Raw genomic sequence first — 25,894 nt, forward strand, 5'->3', positions numbered from 1 at the left:
GTGTGTGTGTGTGTGTGTGTGTGTGTGTGTGTGTGTGTGTGTGTGTGTGTGTGTGTGTGTGTGCAGGACTCTAGCCAGCACCAGTTTTTCCCTCAATTACCTGAACTTTGCAGCATGTGAACTGGCTTAATTTTTATATAGTTGTACTTTACTGTATATAATCCAATTGGTGTAGTCCTTCAATGAACTTGGTACTCTCTAATACACGCACATGTAACTATATATACAGTGTTGATTTAATGCTCAGATTACATGCCCAATTTAACCCTATCACTGTCACATACTGACAAAAATGTTGGCCCTTAGTAGCACTTATAGGAGTTTTTGCTCAATACAAGGCCAAAAGACCTGTGACTTCTGGGCACTGAACTAAGTTGGTGGGAGGTATAAGAAACTATGCTAAGATAGCTAAGATAGCAGTGAACATTGGTTTTGAAGGCTTGTCGGTTGTATTTGGGACTAAAACCTTGTCTAGGAGGGAGTTCCATGATTTTGCAGTCTATGGAAACACACTGTTGCTGTACAAGGACTTTATAGAGACCGGTATTTGGACACTGTAATGCTGCAATGTTGGGAGTAATAGGTATTTTGCAAATACTGTACGTCTTACTCATTCTGAAGTAATTTCACTTGGATATTTGTGGTCATTTTCAGCAAGGAAGGACTACTATGAAATTCCGATTATTTAATTTGTTGTAGCTATTATATATCATTACCTGAAGCGCTGAGCTACAAACATTCTTTAGATTATAAGGGCAATCCTGTGTTACAAATGTAGTTTGCCCTTGCCTGTATATAACTGACCTTTCAATTATAGCACTAAGGACAGTCAAGGCCATGTCAACTGGGTTTGTCCATGACATTTGCACATGCAGGGCTCGAAATTAATTTTTGGGAATAGGTGCACTGGTGCACCCAGCCTAAAAATTTTGAGCCCTTACATGGCACTCATTCAGTTCTGACTCATCTATGATAATATAAGAATGAATATGTACATGTAGCCTGTACAAAAATTAAATTTCTTTTTTTTTTTTGTCCAGCATTACTATGTACAAGTTTTGATTCTAGTGCAAAAAAATGTTATTTCTGGTCATAAGTTAGGAATCTAGAGATTTTACTTTACAGGATTGTCACTTTTTTTTCAACAATATTATACATATTTATACATGTACATTTTAATATGTTAATATGTCTTCTTCTTGCATTGTTGTTGGGTTGGTTCAGAATAATATTTTGAAATTAAAAGAAAACGATTCCTGTTGTGTGTAGAATATCACCCATGAAATTAAATTTGAGTAGCGAGGGTTAGATTCCCATTCAGGGTTGGACAAGTCCCATTGCCCACTTGCCCAGGGCAAGTAAAAGTACTGTTCGGGCAAGTAAATATTCCCCTGCACTTGCCCGATTGGGCAAGTAAATTTTAGGATGCAAAGTATAGCCCCTGCATTATTTCGATCAAGTTTCAAACAATTTTGATGAATAAAGCATCCAATAAATAAACTCTGCTATAATAAAATAATTTCCTTTCTGCTAGTAAAATGAATAGAAATGCGTCATATTTTGGGCAAGTGAAAAGTTGGTTCGGGCAAGTGAAAATGACCAGGTACTTGCCCGGTAGGGCAAGTGGATTTTTGAAAACTTGTCCAACCCTGCCATTTCCCCATCCCTCACCCCCACTCTGTCTACCATCAGCCCGTAATGAGCCCAGTTCTCAGTACTGGGTTGAATCAGACGACATTTTTGTCATGCTTCTAGACTCCTGTCATCTCTGGGTTTGTTCTGTACCCATGACACAGCCCAGCTGGGTGTCTCTACATGTATATCCTCTTCCCTTCGCTGAAATTCTCCACAAGGGCACTGACGGCGGCTTTGACATTGATCCTGAAGTGTCGATTGGTTTTGTAGGTCGAACTTGATCTTGAAGGAGTGATTGTTAAGATGTACAAATGTGGAGGTGTAATCAGTAGATTCTCCCCACTGGGCACTAGCTATAGCCTAGATTCCAGCCTTGTTGGTGGCAGGGCAGTAGTTTTACTGATAGTATTGAAAATGTGGGAGTCTGGGGAGAAACTGAGCTTTGATCAGGATTTTTATTTTCGTAAAGACACAGAATTCTTGAAATTTTGAAAAATGATCCATAATATTATGATTCAAATTGATGTAATTCAAGTGACTATTTCTACTGCCTACAATATGACAACCTTTCTGATATCTTGGCAATGTATTTATCATATTTCATGTTTGTGTTGTTAAAGCAACAGAATTTTTATCTTTTTTTTTCAGGAAGATTTCAAGAGTTATTAAGATTTGACCATTGTGACTTCTTATGAAATGACAACCCCTCTTGTGTTGATATAAATATACACAATTTTTAGCCTGGGTGCCATCTTCCAAAGTTTCTCCCTGTTCCCTAATGTCACTGGCTAATACATTTTTGCTGTCATTCATGTCATATTCATTTGTTTATTTGTTTACTTATGATGTTTATTGTTGTTGTTTACTCAGGCCTATGTTCCTCCCCGGACCATGCCTCCCCCCAGCCCCAGCCAAGGTAGCAGCAGCGGCCATTCCAGCGGAGAGCAACTCAGCAAGACTAACCTATACATACGTGGCCTTACCCCCAACACTACTGATCAGGACCTCATCAACTTATGCTCACCGTGAGTAAACAAACAAACATGTCAACAATAAACAAGTATACAAACAAACATGTCAACAAACAAACAAACATGTCCCTCAGCAAGACTAACCTATACATACGTGGCCTTACCCCCAACACTACTGATCAGGACCTCATCAACCTATGCTCACCGTGAGTACACAAACAAACAAACATGTCACAAACAAACAAACAAACATGTCCCTCAGCAAGACGAACCTATACTTACGTGGCCTTACCCCCAACACTACTGATCAGGACCTCATCAACCTATGCTCACCGTGAGTAAACAAACAAACAAACATGTCACAAACAAACAAACAAACATGTCCCTCGGCAAGACGAACCTATACATACGTGGCCTTACCCCCAACACTACTGATCAGGACCTCATCAACCTATGCTCACCGTGAGTACACAAACAAACAAACAAACATCACAAACAAACATGTCACTCAGCAAGACTAACCTATACATACGTGGCCTTACCCCCAACACTACTGATCAGGACCTCATCAACCTATGCTCACCGTGAGTAAACAAACAAACATGTCAAAACAAACAAACAAACATGTCACTAACAAACAAACAAACAAACCTACATATCACTTATCCCTGATAGCTAACTTCTTACCCCCAACCTATTTTTAGCCTACTGAAAAAAGTACAAGTCTCAAAATCTGCAAAAATGGTCATGGATAAATCAGAACATGAAAATCTATTTGCCTTGCCTATAACCCAAGACCACAGCATGTCCAAGACAAAAGATACAAAAACCAGAAGTTCTGTTTCAGTACCAAGGTCAGCCACCATGAAACCGTTTTCCCAAGACCTACCCACATACCAAATACAAAATACATCATCACACTCAGTCTATCCAGACCTCAAATGATGCTGGCCACAAACACAGACACACACACACACACACACACACACACATACACACACACACCAAAAACAATACCTCCATAAAACAACAAATCAAATTTAAAACCAGTAAAAGCAGCTCCAGTAGGTGTGTCCCCCACAATATTCTAATCCCCCCCACCGATGGTCAGCACTGGAATCCCTTTGATGTAAATGACAATCCATCCACAAATATGGGGAAACACATACATAGTCACATCGAAAACAATTATATTACCTTCATAAAAGCTATTAAAACAACAAAACCAGTACAAGCAGCTCCAGTAGGCGTGTCCCCTGTGATATTTTAATTCCCCCCACCGATGGTCAGCAGTCTCCTGGCACTGGAATCTCTTTGAAGTCAGCTTCTGCTGTTTGTTTGTTTGCAAGAAGCCACCAGAATTAGCTGTGTTTGGACTAGACTAATCATGTTGGCATGTTGATATTTATTCTCCAGATTAAACTTAGAAGTAGTGGTTTTTTTTCTAGCTTTGGCATGTGAAGTTGCTTAGAGAAAAATCTGTGGAGTCTTGGGCAATTTTGGATTCGTTATTGGATCATTTCCCCACATTTTGAAAGAAAACTTAATTGGAGAAAAATATTTGTAAGTCTTGGGCAATTTTGAATTTATTATTTCATCATTTTCCCCACATTTTGAAAGAAATGTACATCATTTTCTTATCATAACAGACAGATTTCTGGAGAAAAATTAAAGAAATCATGACCATAAATTGGGCAACAGAGAATTGTAGAAAAGGCACAAAAAGTAACGAAATAACTCCCAATCTCTTTACAATAGGTTTTTCATATCGTAACAGACGTTCTAGACGAAAATGAAAGAAAGTGGAAATTGGGCAACATAGAACCGTAGAAAAAGCAAATAAGAATAACCAAATAATCGCCAACTGAAACCCTGCCCTACCACACAATTGCTCTCAGAATCAATACATTAGGTCAGATTATCCATTTCTGCTGACCAAAAACCATCCACACAAACACGACAGATATCACACCTCACACTACCTGCACACCAGCTATCAGTTGTACCAGGGCTCGAAATTCATGTTTGGGAATAGGTGCACTGATGCACCCAACCTAGAGAATCAGTGTGCAAAAATTTTTGGGGTGCACCATATAAAACAAAACATAATTACAGATCTTACTGCTCCTCATCTGAGCTTGAATCTGAAATGGGAGCTAACTTCAAAATCTTTAAAAAGTATTACATCAATGATGAATTAATTTTTTATCATTTTTCTGACACTTAGGTGCCAAGAATATCCTGTCTACTATTATACATTCAATATGTACAAAAATACCTATAACAATTTGGGTGCACCATTGCACCTACAGAAAAAAATTGGGTGCACAGCTCTCAATTTGGGTGCAGTAAGGTGCACATACACCCAGTATTTCCAGCCCTGGTTATAGTACTGTTATTGATTTGACATCAATGGTTTGAAGTATGGCTTTTATCATATCAAAATCAATTTTTCCTTTGTTAGAATTTTGATGACCTGTTTTTTCTGCCTGTCTCTTTTGTTGTTGAGGTTATTTATGTTGTGTTTTGTGTTTTTCTGTCTGTTGTTGTTCAACGTGTGGGAATATGAAATTGTATTGAACAGTGTATTATCTTTCACACACACATTTTATGTGTATTGTGAATATGACTACAATGTACATTGTACATGTATGCATATGTACCAGTCCTATACATTCATACATAACAGTATTGTACTCTGACATCCAAAAACAGTCATATTTCTTTATGATAAATATCCTTTTGAAGATAGAACACATTCAACAATTGCACTTGCAATTTTCAAGAAGTTTCATCGATAAGATTTTGGACCATCAATATAAGTTTTCTATGTTGCATGTAACTTGTGATATCTTCCATGTTACCGTCACAATCTACTATCAAACTTATAACATTATATGTTTGTATGAACTTCATGTTAATGACTTGAATGTTTTAACTGGATTGGGACAAACTGTGTAGACATTATATATAGTGAGTCTGTATGTAAACCAAAATAGAACATTTGGGAGATGAAAAATTATTATTTCTAATAAGTTTTGAAGGAAATAATATTTGTGTAATAAAGTCAACCTAAAATCGGACTGATTACCTTATCAAAACTTACCAACACATCAGCATGACCTTAAACTTTCAAAGGTCAATACAATTCACATTTGATGTGAATTACCTTTAAGGAAAGCCAACCAAGGGTCACTAAGGTAGACACAATTTGTATTTATCTTTCATGATATTACTGACAAAAATACACAATTTGTCCCTTTTGTAGAAAATTTGTTGTGTCCAAGTTTTCCCCCTTATTCCCGTCTATTGTCCATTTTTAACCCTCTCTTGTTCTGACCTGTTTGTTGTGAGTAAACTGTTGTCTTTTCTCTGTACTTTACATTTTGCAGGTATGGCAAAATTGTATCAGTTAAGGCAATATTAGACAAAAACACCAATGTTTGTAAAGGTAAGTTGTTCCTTGTTCTTTTAACGTGTTATTTTTTCAAGTTATGTTTATTTTGTTTCAGATATGGGAAAATCATTTCCACTAAGGCTATATTGGACAAAAACACTAATAAATGCAAAGGTGAGTTGAGTTTAGGGACAGAACAGGGATCAGAGGAGACCGGAAATAATCATCAACAGTTACTGACATAAAACATGAAGTTATTGACTTCTGTCTGAAACAAATCCTAAGTTTTGCAGGTGTACCTACAAAATTGTGTGGAAAAACAACAGCATGTGCCCCATGGGTCTTGGGGATCTAAACAGTGTGTGATGATGCTCAGATGTGAACAGCTATAATTATGATTTATAAACATATCAGAATGAGGGTGGGAAATCACCCAGTTTATTATATCAGCAGTTATACCCTTTTGTTAGTGTCAACAATTGTAACACTACAGTGTAGCTATGCAATAGTACATATAGCTACAATTGTAATGTACAAATGTACACAGTAACTGTAGCTATATGTGTATTCGTTGCTGGTTGCAATTATAAATTGTGTTTTGGATGGAGGTATGGTAGATGCCTGTTTATACAGTCATGTAGTTCAACAAGACAAAATACAGTAGCATGATATAGCCAATGATGTTTTGAAATTTTCAACTTTCTCTATTGAAGTTTCTTTATCAAATTTTCTATTTCTTATGTTCTTTTTTATCTCATTACTGAACATCTTTAAGAATAAGGGATTTCTTTGACTCAGTGGTCTGTATATTTCCCCCCTCCCCAGGATATGGCTTTGTGGACTTTGAGAGCCCAGGTGCAGCCCAGAAGGCAGTCCAAGCCCTGCAGGCACAGGGCGTCCTGGCACAGATGGCAAAGGTCAGTATACTTTTACCTTTCACACAGGTAGCAAAGGTCAGTTGTTAACCTTTGACATAAATTGCAACGGATGGTCAACTTTAACCTTTGACACAGATTTCAATGGTCAGTCATCTTTAACCTTTGACACATGGCAAAGTTTAGTGAACCTTTGGCACAGGTGGTCGGTCAATTTTAACCTTTAACACAGATGGCAAAGGTCAGTCAACTTTAACCTTTGACACTTGAGGCAAAGGTATGTCAACTTTAACCTTTGACACAGACATCAAAGATCATTGACCTTGAACCTTTGGCACAAATGGAAAATGTCAGTCAACTTTAACCTTTGACACAGATGACAAAGGTCAGATCTTTAACACAGATCAGTCAAAGGTCAGTCATCATTTGCCCCATTTTATATCACTTTTTCCTCCTCTCCTCAGCAACAAGAGCAGGACCCGACCAACCTGTACATCTCCAACCTGCCTCGCAGCATGACGGAGCACGACCTGGAGAGCATGCTGGCCCCGCACGGCACGGTCGTGTCCACACGGGTCTTACGGGACAACGTCACAGGCATCAGCAGAGGAGTAGGCTTTGCTAGGTAACAAACATACACCTGCAGTTATGGTAGGGTTCGCTAGGGGGCATTACTGTCTAGTGCACGGCACGGTCGTGTCCACACGGGTCTTACGGGATAACGTCACAGGCATCAGCAGAGGAGTAGGCTTTGCTAGGTAACAAACAAACATACACCTGCAGTTATGGTAGGGTTCGCTAGGGGGCATTACTGTCTAGTGCACGGCACGGTCGTGTCCACACGGGTCTTACGGGTGGTGTTGCATACACAGCACCGTGGTGTCCACACGGGTACTACGGGATAACGTCACAGGCATCAGCAGAGGAGTAGGCTTTGCTAGGTAACAAACAAACATACACCTGCAGTTATGGTAGGGTTCGCTAGGGGGCATTGGTGTTGCATACACAGCACCGTGGTGTCCACACGGGTACTACGGGACAACGTCACGGGCATCAGCAGAGGAGTAGGCTTTGCTAGGTAAACCTGCAGTTATTGGTGGATTGGATAGGGGGCACTGCTTAAGTGTACACCTGAGTCTAACACTTTATGGACACAGGCATATGGAAATGAGTAGGCTTTACTCAGTAAGAATCCAAAGCCTGCAGACAGACATAGGTCTGCTAGAGGGCATTTTTGTGTTGTGCATAAGTAGAAAATGTAGAGTTGATGGCTTGTTGAACTTGCTGACTTGTGTTTCAGGATGGATTCTACAGAACAATGTGAAGCTATTATCAACAAATTCAATGGCAAATATCTTCAAGGTAAGCACTTTTTTATGTTAACCAAATTAAAACATTGTTTTTGCTCTGTTTCCTCTTCTTCTTCTCCAAACCAAAAAGGTCAATGACCTGAACCAGACAGTCTGTTACCATGGTAACTGGTGTTGGGTTACATCATGTTGGAATTTTATAGTGATAGGCATTGTGAAGCTTTGCTAGTGAAGTTTGTTAGTTTGTTTGCATGTTTGTTTATTTCAGGGCATACAGGGCATTGTGAAGCTTTGCTAGTGAAGTTTGTTTATTTGTTTGTTTATTTATTTCAGGGCATACAGGGCATTGTGAAGCTTTGCTAGTGAAGTTTGTTTATTTGTTTATTTATTTGTTTATTTCAGGGCATACAGGGCATTGTGAAGCTTTGCTAGTGAAGTTTGCTGATGGAGGAGTGAAGAAGAAGAACCCGTATCAACAACAGGAGAGGAGGGGATGGGGGACAGACGACGTGAGTGAGGGAAGGAAAGAAGGAGGGAGAGAGGAGGGAGGGAGGGAGGGATAGGGAGGGAGAGGGGTGAAGGAGGGATAGGGAGAGGAGGGGATGGGGGACAGACGACGTGAGTTTGTTTGTTTGTCTTTTTCACTAGGGGAAACATATTTCCTACTGGCATTTTTCAATGTGACCAGGGGAGAAAACCCTAGACATATGCTATCAACATTAAGTGAAATCAATGATACAGAAATAATTATATGCTGCTACAAAAATTACAAGTTGGTACAAAACGAAGGGACCTAGAAACAATATGCTTGAAACTAAAGATAACCTGTCCTAGGTAATGGATTGACATAAAGTAACGTATGTATTGTGGAGAAGTGCTTAACTGTAACCTGCCATGTAACATGTATGTGGATGCAGTAACCCATGTTATGTCTGTTTTCAGGCCGTACACCTCCCATATGACCCCACCTTGCCAAATGGGTGAGTTTCTTAGATTCATCGTTCTAGCTTTTTTTTTTAAACCAAAATTTGAATTAGGAGCTGTTAGTGATTACTGATGGTACATGTACACACAGTTTGAGTTAGACATTACCGATTGTATGTTGATTATAATGGTGGATGTGTTTGTGTTCCAGCCTTCCCCCCACACCTCGAGTGATGCACCATCCAGTCATCCCAGCCTCACCCTACAGTCCCATGAGCAACACACCTTCTTATAGCACAGTGAGTATCAATAAACAAACAAACACACACACAAACAAACACACACACCTCACCCTACAGTCCTATGAGCAACACACCTTCTTATAGCACAGTGAGTACAAACAAACAAACAAACACACAAGCAAACAAACACATCTCACCTTACAGTCCCATGAGCAACACACCTTCTTATAGCACAGTAAGTATTTCTATATGTGTGTCTGAGGGACATCCTACATGTAGTTACATTGTACTTTACTGGGCTCCCATATTCACCCTGGTTAACTAACTACAGTGCATTGGGATAGCACCCAGGCTGATAGATTTCTGTCACTTATTTTGGTAATCGTTGCAATCTGTTAAACCATGGATGTCACTGATTGTTGTGTCTGTTTCCCCAGGTTCAAACTACCTGGATCCAGCCTCACCCACATTATGTCATGCAGCCACACATGGGATCCGTAAGTCAACATTTCTTAATATCGTTTCTTCTACTTATTATGATATTAACTAAGAAGTTGCACAAAGAATTGACAGGTTTATGTGGAAGATGTACATGTAAGTGATGTCTACCTATTGCACATAATGCCAGTCCAATGCTGTAGCCTTTGGACTACATGTGTAGCTTCTTGGAAGCTGAAACTGAATCAACATAAACATTTTTCCTGACCCTTCGCAGGCTAGCATGATGACAACAGACTCGGGGATGCACATGCACCCAGGCGTGGTGCCGCAGCTGTTGTTGTTTATGTTTATGTTGTTTTGTTGTTGTTTACAGGCTAGCATGATGACAACAGACTCGGGGATGCACATGCACCCAGGCGTGGTGCCTCAGCTGTTGTTGTTGTTTATGTTTATGTTGTTTTGTTGTTGTTTACAGGCTAGCATGATGACGACAGACTCGGGGATGCACATGCACCCAGGCGTGGTGCCTCAGCTGTTGTTGTTTATGTTTATGTTGTTTTGTTGTTGTTTACAGGCCAGCATGATGACAACAGACTCGGGGATGCACATGCACCCAGGCGTGGTGCCTCAGCTGGCCAGTCAGATGAACCAACTCTCCATCTCGGGACAATCGGTAGGGGACGAACTGTAGCTTTACAGTCATGTAGCAAACTGTAGTTTCACGTGTAGCCAACTGTAGTTTAGTTACACACGTAGCAAACTATAATTATACATGTAGCAAACTGTAGTTACACATGTAGCGAACTGTAGCTATACAATGTAGCTAGTGTAGCAAACAGTTAACTGTAGTAACTGTTACACATGTAGCAAACTCTAGCTATACATGTAGTAAACTGTAGATACACGACATGTAGCCAACTGTAGCTTCACATGTACATTTAGCAAGACTTAGTGATGTTACACTGTAAATTTGTAGCCCTCAATTAGTAGCATTTGGAATGTCAGGACCTGAACCATATATAAGACCTGAAGATTATGTTTTTTTACATTCAGAAATATTAAACTCAACACATGCAGAAGTTTCTGACAATTAGAAACTCGTTATGCTATATACATGTTCAAGTTAGTTTACAAGTGAGATGGGTGATTATAGTGTATAATGTAGGTGTTGGACATTTTAAGGGAGTATGGTTTAAGTTTAATTTTTCTCTTTATTACTGTTAGAAATTAGATTACATGTAGCTAAATTGTTTATTGTTTGGTGTAGGTTCTTTATACCGTACCTGAAATATAAGATTTTAGAAACAAATGTTAGGGATACTTTTATGATTTGGTGAAAGAGAATTGGGTGTTATCAGTCTGGGATGTGATAAATAAGACCATATATGAATGTAACCCTGTACAGCATAGAAATATACACAGAAAGGAGTTTATGAATATTACCTAATTTTAAAAGCTGTTTTCAAAGGAGCTTACTGTTGCCAGCCTATGGCATACGGACATGAATGATTGCAATAAATTTGAGAAATGTTGAAAATTGTCAAATTTTTACATTATTTTCCTACTGTTAAAGAATCCTGAGCTCCTATTGGTAGTTTTGGATATAGTTCTCTCATGTTAGAGGTTTATGACCACTTGCTCTTGGGAAGGAGGCCCATTCAACCTTTGACAGCGAGAGTAGAGTAGCAGAGGTAGGAGCAAAACCCAAACATAACGGTGGAGGGAAGAAACTACCACTTCTGCATGGAAGGGATCGACGATTTGTCTTCTGGGTCTTCTCAAGACTAGAATTCACTGGATTTAATGTAACGTGTTACTCTAAGGTTTACTTAAATGCATGTATCTTCACCATGGCCAGTGTACCTAAACCTGTACTGTAACTACAGATGTTACAGTCAGATACACATCTCTAATGTGCCCGTATTTGACCTTGTTTTGAAGATTCTGAATCCAACTTTTGTGTTACATCCAGCATTACTCAGAAAATGGGTCTCACATGTGAGTTGTGTTGTCCAGTGGTCTCACGGTGGTGTATTTCCCATGTTCCCCTGCAGTACATCCCAGGCACAGCCGGCGTGCACAATCCCTACGTGCATCATTACCCACAACCCTCGGGGGTCATGCAGACTGTTCCAGTAGAGGTCAGTGTGCCCTTCAGTCTCTGTTTCAAGGTCATCAACTGAAGTTCCTAATTTTTATAAGAACATAGCTCATAATACTTAAAGGAGCAAATGAGACACAAACCTACGAATGTTGAATTTCTTAATTTCTTGCCCTTTGCTCTTTTACTTTTCCTGCTTTTTTTTCTGCATCGTTCTCTCTTTCAAGGTCATCAACTAAAGTTCCTAATTTTTATAAGAACAACATGTTACATGTACAAAATGTAGCTCATTATACTTAAAGGAGCAAATGAGATACAAACCTAAGAATATTCTTTATTGTCTCTGTCCTTCATTTCTTGCCCTTTGCTGTCTTCTTTTCTTGCTTTTCATTTCTCTTTCTTGTGTCCTCCCGCTCTTGTTCCGTGCCCCCCTCCCCCCTCAGCCCGTGTTGCAGGACAACAGGGCATCATCAGTACAGTGGGGCCACAGACTTCTCGTCAGTTCTGCTTGCTTTTCTCTTTCTCTGGCCTTTCTTTCTTTCTGCTTTGATTTCTAGCTCATAATAAGCAATTTCAAGGTTCCAACTGCACATGCATGGTGTGATGCATTGTGGTTGATATGTCAAAGTCTCACTAGAGCTTTTCTCACTAGAGCTTTTGACTAGTCACTCTGACCTTCCTCAGTAGACTGACCCAGTGAGACTTGTCACATGGCTTCTCTAAAGTGTGACGTCAACACTGGGTCAAAGAAACCACGTGACATGCCTCACTGGGTCAATCTACTTAGGAAGACCAGAGTGACCAGAGAGACCAAAGTGAGAAAACTTTATTGTATTGGATCTAAAGTTTACTTTAAACATACAAGAATTGGTGTTGAATGTTGATGTGATGATTATCATGATGATGATGATGCTGAAGATGATGATGATGGTACTGATGATACTGATCTCCCCTCCTCAGGACCAGTCTCAGCAGCAGCAGGGTCAGCAGGTGGGAGTGGCCGACGACCACGCCCAACATTACTCCTTCCAGCAGGGCAAGTGAGACAAGGTCAGACACAACTATCTATCTTTTATTTTATGTAGCAAGTGGCAGGACAGAGTTGGAGGGGCTGGTCACCTTGTGTATGAATGTGCTTGAGTAAGAATAAACAGGGCAGTAGTTTAAGATGCCTATAGTATTTTTGAGGGCATAGGGGAGGCAGAGCCCATCCCTCTCCTTCCACCGCCTTTTACCTCCCCAACCGAAGTCAGGTACCCATTTTACACCTGGGTGGAGAGAGGAAAGTCATGTTAAGTCGCGCTCTCCCAAGGACACAACGTCTAGCCTGGAATGCAAGGAATCAAACCTGCAACCTCTCGATTTCGTGTCTGCTTGCCTACCCACTGGACCTTGACTTGTTAAGTAGACTCAAATTAAATTAGTTTGTTGTTAGTTATGTTGATTTTGAACTACTGGTCTGTTCTGTTTAGAATTTAATACTGAAAATAAATATTAAACAGGACCTCTTTTTGTTGGTTGGTTGGTTGGTTGGTTGGTTGGTTGGTTGGTTGGTTGGTTGGTTGGTTGGTTGGTTGGTTGGTTGGTTGGTTGGTTGAATGTAGAAAACTTTAGTGCAGGCAATAAATGAATAAAGGAAATCAACTTAAGTTGAAGGATCAAGCGTTAGAATGATGATTTTCAAAACATAAACTTTATAAGAAATATTCTATGTCTGTTTCCTCTAACCATCTCAACCTTTGTTTCTTCCAGATGTCCTGCTCTAGTCTTAGCGGAGAAGACAAGACAAGTAACCTCAAGCCTTGAAGGACTCCAGACTTGTACAGTACGGATCTTAAAGACAGCACGTCTTGCCTGAACAAGACGTCAGAGATCTAAACTAGTTAGTAGAAGAGACAGGAAAATTCTTCAAACTTTTGTTTCCGTTGGTTCGCTCGGTTCCTTTTGATAAGACCAGAAATACAACTATTTTTTGTAAGAAGAAGTAAGAAGAGCATCGGGCTAGCGTAGCGTTCGTTCAACACCAACAAGTACTGGACCAGATTTCTGAGGAGGTCAAATTAGTTTATTTTGCTACCACAGAGAGCTTATTTTTAAATCTTGTCTCGTCAGAAATCTAACTTAAGAGAATCTTTATGAAGCAAGAGTCTTAAACAGTGTATACATACAAAAATAGGAGCCACAGCGGAGCGATTTTTTCCTCAGCTGTGATGAAGAAGAAAAATAACATGCAAGATCCTTGCCTGGTGAAGAAGGTTCAAGTTCAAGTGGTAACCTGATAGCGTCTTAAGGAGGTGAGCTGCTCCTCCAAGGTTAAGTCTGTAGTTAGTTAAGACACTTAAAATTTCTCGTTCCTTTGTCCTCGTGAGTTTTTATGAGGAGTTAGTAAGGTTACTCCATCAAAGACTATGCCACCAGGTTAGACTTAAGGAATTCGACTTTGAACGTCGAGGAATTTTTAGGTATAAAGTAGTGTAAATGTTTTTTCCGCGTTTTAATGGAGATTTTTAAATAAGGGCCAAATTATCTCCGCATAGTGATGAGACTTTTGAACTGAGATTATGAATTGTTCTTCTAGAGTTTTTTTATAGATGCAGATTTTCTTTTGTTTTCTTTTACTCCGTTTGCCGCTTTTGGCAAAAGAGAGGTTTAATTTTCAAAGGTTATTTTGGTGGAGATATGGCTAGTTTTCATTTCAGAGAGTCCAGAAATATGCATTTATTTTTAAATTGAAGTCTATGTTCCGATGCCTTAAGAATTGGGGCAAAAGTGTGGAGGAGATTTTATAAATTTTAGTTGTTCAACCTTGAACAAAAACTTTGGACTTTTGAGTGAAAACTGGCCAGATCTCCATGTAAATTTTTAGATAGAGTTGGTAGGTTTTTAATAGCTTCTGTAGCAGGCTTATAGAACTGGGGGTTTTGTGGTCTTCGGCTGTTTTCTGATTAGCCCACGGGAGTAATTCAACCAGGCCGGCTATGTTGTCTATATGCAATCAGAAAATAGCACATAAAAGACCCTGAAGACCCCCAGTTTTTGGCGTGCTATGGAGGCTAGATTTTTACGTTGTACTTGCCCTGAGCCTAAGTTGTTGGAGTTGTGTGTGTGTCTGTGTGTGTGTCTGTGAGTGTGGTATGTGATGTGGTTGGTAGGAGGTGTATATTTGCTGTGTGTACAGATTCGCAAGTTTTAGCGCCTTAAAAAGTCTCTGCAGTAGAACGGACGTGTGGAAGGAAGGAGGCATGAGCTTGTCTTAAGTTTCCCTCAAGGTTTCTCGAGAAAGACTTTTCCTTAATTTTAAGGGTCCTATCTTTGAAGTTCACTCTTGTTGTGTGATACTTTTACAACTATTCATCAAGAAAGTAATCATGCAAATCTCAAGACATTCTCTCCAAGTGTCCCTGAATATTCTCAAGAAAAACATTTTCTTAAATCTTAGCGCTATATTCTTATTTTGCGATACTTTTACTACAATCCCCACATTGCCCAAATAATGACAAAATTGACTTGAGAAAGAATTTCCTTTGCCCATATAAGGGCAAGACAGAAATCTCAGCACCCATATTAGGTATTGCCCATATTTGGCATATTTGGTATTGCCCATATTTGGTATTGCCTATATTTGACATTGCCCATATAAGGACAAAAACCAGAACTCCCATTGCCCATATTAGGGCAAAAGAAGGAAATCTCATCGCCCATATTTGGTATGTAACTCCATTGCTAGCCTGAGTCCAGGCTCCAAATAAGGCAAGCTCAGTTCTCCATCTAAACCTCACGGTCCAGAAACTTTGATGAAATATCAGGCAACACCAGAGGCTCCGTAGCCATGGAGACGCCATGGCAACAGTCGCCATGGCAACACACTGTGTCCTTTTTCTGTAGCAGCCAGGTCAGAGGTCAGGTAGACAGTGTGGGTTTGTTTATAAGGCGTGAGCACAGAGTGGGCCACAGCAATGCAGTTCACTGGTTCTCGAATCCCAGTTGTGGGGCTTGGCAGTATTAAATGAAGAAGAAACGAAAACAGGTATCCTGTGGTAGACACAAATGCTACCACAGGAGCCTCAAAGTCAAGGCAGCAGACAAGCAAATTGAATTTTTAATGAAAATCATATTTTAACAACTAGAAAGTTGTCATTTTGTTCAACTGTAGATACCAAAGGGTGAACAGTTGGCTTTTTTGATTCACACCCTAAATGGTAAGAAGCAAATTCAATTTTTAAATTTAAGGAAAATTCTTTAAACTAGAAAGTTGTAGTTATTTTCCTCACGTGTAGATACCAAAGGATTTTGAGAATTTGGACTTCTTGATTCGTACCGAAAATCAAGTCTTCTTTTTTGTTTCTTCAATTTTATAAACAAAAGGAAGCAGACAAATATGAGAACCAGTAAACTGCATTGCAGCGGCCTTGTAGATAAAAAATACACCGTTTTCCATTCCACGCAGTCGGTTGATGCAATGTTGTGGGGAAATATTACCTCTTTTTGCAAAGTTTGTTGCAGTAAGGCCACACCAATTTGATTTCTTGGTTAACGGATTTTTGAAGAAAAATAATGGAGCGGGCGGGCGAAAAAAATAAAAATAAAAACAGACCCAGGCATCCTATTATGGCCTAAAATGGTACAAAGGAGCCATGAAGTCAACATACCAGGCTGGTTCAAAATTTAAACAACTTTTAATGATATCACTGCATTGAAAGATGGAATAACTGTAACAACTAGGATGAAAAGGATTGTTTTCAACTGTTCAGGGCAAAATATGAGCATTTTGCACTTGATTCTGAATTTTTATTTTTATTTGCAAATCAGAAAAAAATTAAGCGGGCGAATCCGTTAACCAAGAAATTAAATTGGTGTGGCTGAAAGACGGACAAGAGACGATTCCTAAATATCGAAAAATAACAAAAGTGTTACATTTTTGTACAGTAAGAAAAAACTGGTGCAGTACGAATTAACCAATCAGGACGGCTGATTGGATCACATGATCAGTACTCAAATTGTTGTTTGCAATGTTCCATATAAAGAGATCAAATGTTAATTTATTTCCAGATAGTAGAAAAAATCGGAGAATCGTAGGATGGAATTTTTATGGATGTTGTACAGAAGGAGAAGAGATGGTGCTCAGATGTTTGGAGTCTGTATAGTTAGGAGACAAACAATGTAGTTTGTAGAAGTCTGTAGAATTAGCGGCACTGCCTTTTTGCACAGTGAAGAGTGGGGAAAAAAGAAAAGATTGTCGGCAAGTTTCAACTTTTTTTTCACATGTGGAGTGTCACACAGTTGTTTCCAGAAACAAACACTAGATGCTACTTCTATTAACATTTTTTCTACAAAGTTTTGTATATCTGTCACGCTGAAAACTGTGTTTGGGAGTAAAGAGACTCTTTCTACACAACCAAATCTTTTATTCAGCCAACGTTTCGGTGACCGTCTGTCACCTTTCTCAGGGCAATGTGAACCAGTCAGAATTGCCCTGAGGAAGGTGACAGACAGTCACCGAAACGTTGGCTAAATAAAAGACTTGGTTGTGTAGAGTCTCTTTACTCAGTGACCTACCAACCTGATGAAACTATTCATGTTTGAGAGATCCCTAGTGCAGCACCCCAAGTATGCATTGTTCAGATATACACGAGTGCATCATACTGGTGGATGTTGTATTAGAGATCTCTTTCAATGCATTTTTCAGGGTGGCGTATATATGTGACTTTGCAGAATTATGTTAGTAGATGTCGCACAAGTGTGCAGGTTTCAGAATTGTGAAGAGCTTGTCGATAGTTTCTGTATATAAAAGTGACTTCAGGTTGGGTAAAGCCCAAAGTGAGCTGCTGCAAATAACATGTTTGTGTTCTATTTTGTCCAAACGAAATTTTCCACCAAACTCTCAAAGTTCTTGCCGAAAAGTGTTACGTTTGATAGCAAGAGAGATCTCTCTTCTGTATCTAACGGAGTCTGTGATTGGGCGAATCAGCCCGTCGTCATGGTAACTGTTATGTAACGGAGTCTGTGATTGGGTAGAGTCAGCCCGTAGCCGTGGTAACTCAGAGATGACATACCTCCTAACGCTTTGCTCAGGTTTCGAGAAGAGACGACGAACGAACGTCTGTCCGCCTTGCCGTGTACAAAAGCAAATCTTAAAGACGTCTTGTACAGTGGGAAGATGAAGAAGAAAAGAGTCGAGAAAAATCCTTAGTTTGAAGGTTTAAGATGCTTCTTTTTTTGTCGCAGAATTTTACCTTGTAATAGACTAGTTAGTGTTGCTTGTCTGGCTTTGATCGAAGGCGACGTTTGGTCCACACAGTTTGTGCCATCGGAGGACGGACGAATGTCGGGAAAAAAAGAACAGGGTAAAAAAAAATAAGGACGATAAAAGCTTGCTGCTCCAGTCGAGCGTAGGTCAGGCTGCAGGTTGCTAGGATATGGTTGCTAGGATACGGTTGCTAGGATACGGTTGCCAGGATACGGAGGGTTGCAAGGACAACACCTTGTGCCATCCCAGTACAAAACCTCTTCAGACATTTGTAGTTTCCCTCAGATGTTTATAAACTTAAGGATATCTTGACTTTCTGATGGTCTTTCTGTTAGAACTGAAATGGTCTCCATCTTCTTTCTCTGAAAATCATTGAAAACTTACTAGCATGGCTGATATTCTCGGATAGTCCATCGAGTTTTTATCATGTATCATGCAGTGTGACTCTTCCTGTGGCTTGTTATGCGATTCATGACATGCAGGGTTACTGACACAAACTTCAGGCACTGTGTTGTGCTGCTACAGCCACCTTCACCATGGGTCCTCAGGGAAGGGCGACCATGTTAGGTGACCTTGCAGATATACATTAGGAAGGGCAAGATATCTTTGGTTTATAAACTCCTCTTTGTTACAGTGTTGGAACGACAGTGGAAGGGGGCAGAAGTAGGATTTTTAGTAAGAAAAGGGGGGACTGTTGCTGCTTAGCTTGCCGAGTGCCTAAAAACCTGGGCAAAAAAACATTTTCTTAAAGCGATACATGTTTTAACTACAAATGTAGCACTGATGGGGGCCACAGCAGTAAATTATGAACAGGGGTCTGTATCTGCTGGTTTTTTGTTTTCTTTACAAACTCGATACATGGCTGAAGCAGGAAACTGTTTGGTGATGCTAGGAACACTTTTCAGGTCTTCAACAAGTGCTTAGTTGTTCGATTCTACACTTTGTTTCTTTTAACAAAGTCGGCTGCAAAATTCCTCAAATGTTCCGATGTTATTTTTACTGTAGAACATGAATAAGGCTTTATATACTTTTGGAGAGGTTTGTGAATATGTAAGTGAAGGGAAGAGAATGTTTTGTCAGGTATTGAATTGAAGCCTTACTTCTGTGTTTAGCTAGAGTCCATACCATAGTGTGGACATGACAAAAACACTGCCACGAGAACAATGCTAGTCACTGTTCAAGCCATGCATATGCCTAACGAACACAAAAGTCGTTAACCGAAAACGATGATTTTCTGATTTGTAGAGCTCCTTATAGATATTTGAATGAATCAGCCAGTATGTATAGATTGTAATGAAAGCTCCACTGTGGTCATATGTAACATGGTGAAGGTTGACACACTGTTTTCACCAAAAGTGATACCAAATTTCAACTGAAGCTCCGGCCTTGTTCGTGAAAACTGACCCACACAACATCACATTTCTGTAAGGTCACATGACCACAAAAGGTCACGTGACCACAAGTCATTTGGTCAGTTTACTTGAAGAAGGCCCAAGTATTTGTTGGAGCTTACTGAGTACACGTTACATGTATGTTGGAAAGAGTGTTTCAACTTTGACCATGAATGAATTGTGTTTAATTCGACAACCAGGGAGAGAGAAGAAAACGAAAGTTGTTACCAAAAGTGCAGTACTGTAATGTTTCCTAATCTCCAAGCTAATGTTTAGGTGACAATCGGTGACAACCGAGTATCTTATATACAGTATCCTGTAGTATACAATAGGCCCAGAATATCTGCCACAGAACAGAAGGCCACAATGTGTCAGATTCAAAGTGTTGCACCTTTTCATTTTGTGGCAGATGTACTGGGGCCAATTCGATACAATCTTGCCTGTTGGATTCTCATACTGTCTCTGAAACATCAGCTTGGAGACTCAATGTTTCCAACTTTGGTTGTAATTGTTTGTAGCCAATATCTTGCCATGTAGGAACCTCCTGGTTCCCAGTTCACATCTTTCGTGCAGACTTTATGGAAAAATAAGGACTAAACTTAATCTGCCAACACTGGAACGAATTGGGACCTACCCGAAAGTTTATCTGTGTTGGTACAAGTCCAAAAGTCCAACTTTTGGGTACTAGTACGTCCCAATCCATTCCAGTGCTGGCAGACAAAGTTAAATCTTTATCTCATAATGACTTGTACATTGTACCAACACAGATGAACTTTTCATGCCATTCTTGCAAACGTTTGTCCTGTTACCTTCCTGTTATCTCTGGAACTGTAGCTGATGAGAAGTGCTGCAGCTGAAGACACCCCTCCTTTCTTATTTGTGGCTCTTAAAGTCTCTGTAAATAGTTCTTAAGAAGAAATTGCACCCTTTCCTCGGTCCCACTCCTCAAACCGTGTTAGATAGGTAGACTCCGTAGTGAAGATGACGTTTAGTAGAGGAGAGTGGGTCCCCTCGGGTGAACGATAGTTAAAAGTAGGATCTGCAGTAGGTTTAGCTAAGGTCTAGGGCCAAATGTTTCCTAAAGCAATGAAGAAGTAAAAAAAGATTTGGGGCAAATCTCGGATTTTGTGTGTCGTCTTTTTGTGCCTCTCTGTGTGCACTAGTATGAATTCTTACACACACTTGATTTATGTATGATATCAGTGAATGCATAATGATTGGTTGTTAATTTGTATCCACTAACAAGTTATCATTTGTGTGGTAGAATGTCATAAACAAATTTAGATATTTTCCAGAAAATGTCATTCATAAAATTTATTTTGTAGGGACACACACACACACACACATGGAGACACACATACACACCTACAGTTTTTCACTACAAAATGTTGTAAAAGAAAGCAAACAACCAGTGGATGATATAATACAGTGTATTGCAGTCTGCAGTATAAATACATGCCCAACCAGGGGTTATTAAATAGGATCACTTCAACTCTGAATCAAAGCCAGTACATACTAGTACCTCATAACAGAAAAATGTTTAGTATAATGCTTACAAGTAATACATTAGCACCAGGAGATTTTAAGAAATGGCTGATCCAGATCAGCAAACTTCTCAAGACTTGTCTGTTCTCAAAACAACATGAACAACCTATGAACCACTTACTACATTGGGGTCCTACACAATCACTGGTGAAGACATCAGGGATTATTACACAATGTATATACCTAGTAATTGTGACCATTTAAAAGATCATTTCCAAAATTTTACATTTTTTAAGTCCTTACAAACTTTTACGAGTTACGGCAAACTTTTCACATTTTCTGTTATGCTAGCTTCAGATCAACAGTACTTTCTCTTAGTCACTAGGCACTAGTCTATGAGTCCAATAGTCCTTCTGAATGTCTGCTTGGCAGTGCGTGAGAAGTTTACTTGGCAAATCGAGGGTTAAAAAGTCCACTAGTCCTTGTCTATGAGTCCGATGGTGCTTCTTGTGTCAGCCTCTACATCCGAGTTGCTGCTGTAGTGACTCAGGTTGGTGTGGGAGGACAGGTGTTTGGGCAGGTCCACACCTGGTGTGTTTACCTGGTACAGGTGAGAGCCGGGCTCGCTCAGCGCACTCATGGTAATGGTCCTGTGGAAAGGGAAAGTGATAAGGGAAAGTGTTGGTGTGTCAGGACAGGTGTTTGGGCAGCCTACAGTACAGACCCACCCTACACACCCACCCTACTGACCCACCTGACAGGATAGCTGTACTTGACTCTCCTGAGACACAGCCGGTACACCAGCCCCAGTATTACACCCACTCTACAGACCCACCCTACACAACAACCCTACAGACCCACCCTACAGACCCATGTAGACCCACCTGACAGGATAGCTGTACTTGATTCTCCGCAGACATAGCCTGTACACCAGCCCCAGTATTACACCCACTCTACAGACCCACCCTACAGACCCACCCTACAGACCCATGTAGACCCACCTGACAGGATAGCTGTACTTGACTCTGCGGAGACAGAGCCTGTACACCAGCCCCAGCACTACCAGATTAGCCAGGAACACCGTGACGGAACTGCCGATGATCAGCGGCGTGTAGTTCTTCTGTTCAACCCGCGCAGACGGATACAGGCGCTGGGAACAGAAATTACGACTTGTCAGTGGACTAGATCCCTTGCTGTAGCAAAGTTGTGTGGCCCAAGGGCCTTTGAAACGGAGATGGGCGCCGTCCTACGTACTGTCCGGTGCTGGAACTTCTTTGACTTTGTCATTCTGAGGCAATATTGCTTTACGGATTTGATATGGAATGGTGAGGTTGCTTGGAGAAAGGCCAAGCAATCTCGCCGAAATCCACAATTTTATCAATGCCACAATTCAACCTGAGAAATGAATATGAATAGTTACAAATGTCGTCCAAAATTAAATGAAACCAATGATCTACAGGCAGTAGGCCTTTCTTGCCATCATCCTTAGCTACAGTGGGGAAGACGCCTTGCCGTGATACCTCGGTGGCAGTGTCGGGCAACAAAATCTATGATGTTATCAATGTTATTGTGAACATGCATTTGAAGATTCATTATTATGTTAATCGTTAATGCCACAATTATAGATAGACCTACAGGGAGGGACCCTTTCTTGCCCTCAGCCTTAGCTAGAGTGGGGAAGCTGCCTTGCCGTGATACCTCAGTGGCGGTGTCGGGGCGGCGGCTGGGCAGCGGCGGGAAACTCGCTGACGGAACGCAGTCGTCATCGGCTATCAACTCACTCAGCTCCAGGTCGTCAAGGTAACGCCCTGGAAATTTGATACTGTTTTTATTGAAATTGCAACAGTGCCATACTCGTGAGACACAGGCAGCTGTTGCTGTGTCCCACCATATAAACAAGTACAGGACAGACAAAACTCATTTTCACTTGAGTTAAGTGGGGAAAGTCGTGTAAAGTGCCTTTCCCAAGCCCTGGAAATGTGGCTATTTACATCAGGGCCCATCACCCTTCACTCAACTGCGATGGGAGCCGACATCGTCTTCCAGATACCTTTGACCCAGTGTTGACGTCACACTTGGCTTGAAGAAGCCACGTGACAAGTCTCACTGGGTCAGTCTACTGAGGAAGACCAGAGTGACTGGTCGAAAGCTCTAGGTGAGAAAACTTTTTGTGTTGGATCATAAGTTTTAACTCTAAACACGAATAAAATAAGGGTAAAAACCTTTGAATTTTGCTGGCTGCTGACAGAGGATGTGTAGCCCCACGGTGATCACGTCCATGAGCTGAACTTTTTTTGTTGAGAGAACTTTTTTGTGTTGGATCAAAAGTTTTAACTCGAAACATGAATAAAATAAGGGTAAAAACCTTTAAACTTGACAGGCTGCTGACAGAGGATGTGTAGTCCCACGGTGATCACGTCCATGAGTTGCCACAGCCGGACCATCTCACACCCGCATGTCCACGGGTTTCCTGCCACGTGTACGCTGTTTAGAGACTCCATCGGCAGGATGGCCTTGAGAGAAAAGCAGTAAGGCCAACCACGTTACTTTTCAATCTTTCCTTAACTATACGTCGGCGAGGGTTAGACATCCAGGTAATCAGATGAGGTAAGATGAGGTAAGATAAGCAAAAAAAAACAGTTACTCAAGCAACTGGATATGCTTTTGGAAACGGCCAGACGTTTCAGGTAACATCCACTACCTTTCATCAGTCTCTTTTAAGTTTCCTAACCTATGTAACCCTCTTTCATACGGTAGAATGTTCTATAGCTACAAGAAGGGGAAATCTGCAGAAGCATCGTGGCAAATGGGGTACTTTATGTTCTTGAGTGTTTTTTTTTTTTGCTCATTTTCAACGTTATGATTTGAATTGCTATGATTGTTGTTATGATTTGTTATGATTCAAATTATTGTATAATGGATGGTTCAGTGTATGTACTTTAGATTTATAATTAAAAAAAGGATTACCTTGTCGCTGATGCTCGTCAGCCTGTTGTTGATCAACCCGAGAGTTTCCAGCTTCACCAGCCCAAAGAAGACGTCAGGATCTACTTGCTGAAGGTTGTTGTAGTTTAGGTTGAGTTCCTTAAGCTTGCTGAGCGTCTTAAAGGTGAAAGGTTCGATGAAGGTGAGGTGGTTGTGGTCAAGATCAAGTTGAATGAGGTCAGAGCAAGGTCGAAGGACTTCTCCACCTAATGTTGTCAAGTTGTTGTCGCTAAGGTACAAGTTTCTTAAACTGTTCAACCCGAAGAACGCGTAGTCTTCAAGATTCTGTAAGTCGTTAGCTCTCACGTCTAAGGAGTAGAGTCCTCGAAGATCTTGGAAGGAGTAGCCTTGTAATGTCTTGAGACTGTTTTCCTTGATCTCAAGATATCTTAAATTCCCAAGATGCCGAAAAGGGCGTGTTGAGACGTTTACTAGATTCTCGCTGACGTAGAGATGTTCTAAGTTGTATAAGCCTTGAAAAACTTCCGGGAAAATGTCCACGAGTTTGTTGGTCTTCAGGTTCAAGCTCTTTAACAGGTAGAGACCCTGGAAAATGGAGCCGCGAAGGGTCGTCATGTTGTTGTTGTTGACTTTCAGCGACCTGAAAGAAACGAGAGAGATAAAGTTCTGAAGACCATGGCGGTCATTAGATGAAAAATATATCATTTACGGCGCGGTGACTTCATCGAAAGGTCCCCTTCCAACATTATGCCGTGGAAATTTCAAGCAGACTTACTATGGATCTAAAGACAGCCTTAACCGTAACAAGACATTTGCAGGACACCTGCACTACTATCCCAAGGCAGTTACTTTGCGATCGTGCGACATAGGTGACCGGTACCTAGATGTGTCATAGACATAGACTAATGATAGACTGAAATCGAGATGCAAGCTTGAAGTTTGTTTGTTACTTTGCTTCTCCGTCTATTTGCTTGTTAGCTACGAACCTGAGGTTGATTAATCGATCTAGTGGTTGATCGGTCAATCGATTAATTGATTGATTGATTTCCCTACCTGATGTTGTTTAGTCCCATTAAGATAGATCGAAACTGAGAGGCAGACCTAAAGGTTTTTTGTGGATCTTTGTCTGCTATTGGCCCGCAGTTTCAGTGCTCGATTTGTCAATCGATTTATTTATTGATCTATTGGTTGATCGATCTATTGATTTCCCGACCTGAGGTTGTTGAGTCCCATGAAGGCTCCCTCCTCCATGTTCTTGATGAAGCTGTTGGAGAGGTCCAAGTTGGTCAGCTCGGTGTAGTTGAGAAAGGCTCGGGCGGGAACTAGCGTCAGGTTGTTCCCGTCTAGATACAGCCTCTGCATGCCCGACGGAGGGATGCCCTGGAAGAGCGAAGGAAAAGCACCATCCGTTGGCAGGAAATCTTAGATGCGTTGGTAGGTAACTTTTGATCTTGTTCCAAGAAAAAAATGCATTATCTCTTTGCACGAACTCCCAGTTGGGTTGGTAAGTTATTGCGATCAAAGTCTGAACTTTTGGTCCAAGAAAACGCTCAAGGTTCCCAGCCACAGCTTTAGTCTTCCTTTACTGGTAATGATTAATAATGTTGCACGGACCATCACAACTAAAGGAAAAGCAAATCGGCTGTCCAAAATGCTTCTCTTCCTTTTCTTATTTCTTTTGGCTAACTGTCTCCCACCTGTCTAATATCACAGAGGAATGGGGATAACGTCCAGAGATGATGCCCGGTCTATGGCTAGGTAACGTACCTTTGGAACTGCCTTTAGTCGGCGGTTGCTGCAGAAGACGGTGCCTGGGAAACAGTTACACGCCTGTGGACAGGCAGCGCGCCTGTCTGCACCGGACAGCCCTGACAGGCACGTCAGCATCAGGACCACTGCCGACCAGCGGAAGGCGCAACATAACGTCAT

At 40.8% G+C, this 25,894-nt stretch overlaps 2 protein-coding genes across 6 annotated transcripts in view; one reads left to right on the forward strand and one right to left on the reverse strand.

The window, feature by feature from the left end:
- The window catches only part of LOC109488315 (RNA-binding motif, single-stranded-interacting protein 1-like), a 33,420-nt gene extending 18,857 nt beyond the window's left edge, over nt 1–14,563 (forward strand). The window contains exons 1-15 of one of the 5 annotated variants that reach the window (XM_019792509.1): nt 2,584–2,678; nt 2,718–2,812; nt 6,119–6,177; nt 6,829–6,920; nt 7,343–7,503; nt 8,179–8,240; nt 8,591–8,697; nt 9,131–9,168; nt 9,324–9,411; nt 9,792–9,851; nt 10,370–10,468; nt 11,850–11,936; nt 12,340–12,393; nt 12,857–12,946; nt 13,649–14,563. In XM_019792509.1, coding sequence (XP_019648068.1) covers nt 2,652–2,678; nt 2,718–2,812; nt 6,119–6,177; nt 6,829–6,920; nt 7,343–7,503; nt 8,179–8,240; nt 8,591–8,697; nt 9,131–9,168; nt 9,324–9,411; nt 9,792–9,851; nt 10,370–10,468; nt 11,850–11,936; nt 12,340–12,393; nt 12,857–12,940 — 1,113 coding nt within the window. In that variant the 5' untranslated portion in view covers nt 2,584–2,651 and the 3' untranslated portion in view covers nt 12,941–12,946; nt 13,649–14,563. Of the gene's footprint in view, nt 1–2,505; nt 2,679–2,717; nt 2,813–2,840; nt 3,191–5,998; nt 6,058–6,118; nt 6,178–6,828; nt 6,921–7,342; nt 7,504–8,178; nt 8,241–8,590; nt 8,698–9,130; nt 9,169–9,323; nt 9,412–9,791; nt 9,852–10,369; nt 10,469–11,849; nt 11,937–12,339; nt 12,394–12,856; nt 12,947–13,648 lie in introns of those variants that run through there. The other 4 variants (XM_019792511.1, XM_019792508.1, XM_019792507.1 and 1 more) reach the window with 4 other exon arrangements.
- A 6,392-nt stretch (nt 14,564–20,955) lies between these two features.
- On the reverse strand, nt 20,956–25,894 carry LOC109488288 (leucine-rich repeats and immunoglobulin-like domains protein 1). The gene is made up of 4 exons (XM_019792481.1): nt 25,733–25,894; nt 25,179–25,345; nt 24,198–24,605; nt 20,956–21,672 (listed from the first exon to the last, which is right to left on the reverse strand). The coding sequence occupies exons 1-4, from the start codon at nt 25,892–25,894 to the stop codon at nt 21,495–21,497; spliced, it is 915 nt and encodes a 304-aa protein (XP_019648040.1). The 3' UTR covers nt 20,956–21,494.

The sequence above is a fragment of the Branchiostoma belcheri genome, unplaced genomic scaffold (genome assembly GCF_001625305.1).
Source record: "Branchiostoma belcheri isolate BF01 breed outbred unplaced genomic scaffold, Haploidv18h27 scaffold93, whole genome shotgun sequence".
Classification (NCBI taxonomy): Eukaryota; Metazoa; Chordata; class Leptocardii; order Amphioxiformes; family Branchiostomatidae; genus Branchiostoma; species Branchiostoma belcheri.

Excerpts from the sequence above, each read along its gene's own strand:
- LOC109488288 (XM_019792481.1), bottom strand. The coding sequence starts at position 25,894 with ATGACGTTATGTTGCGCCTTCCGCTGGTCGGCAGTGGTCCTGATGCTG. Across the intron at positions 25,346-25,732 it reads GACTAAAGGCAGTTCCAAAG|GGCATCCCTCCGTCGGGCAT; the intron begins GTACGTTACCTA and ends TCGCTCTTCCAG. Across the intron at positions 21,673-24,197 it reads ACATTAGGTGGAGAAGTCCT|CAGGACCATTACCATGAGTG; the intron begins TCGACCTTGCTC and ends TTTCCCTTTCCA.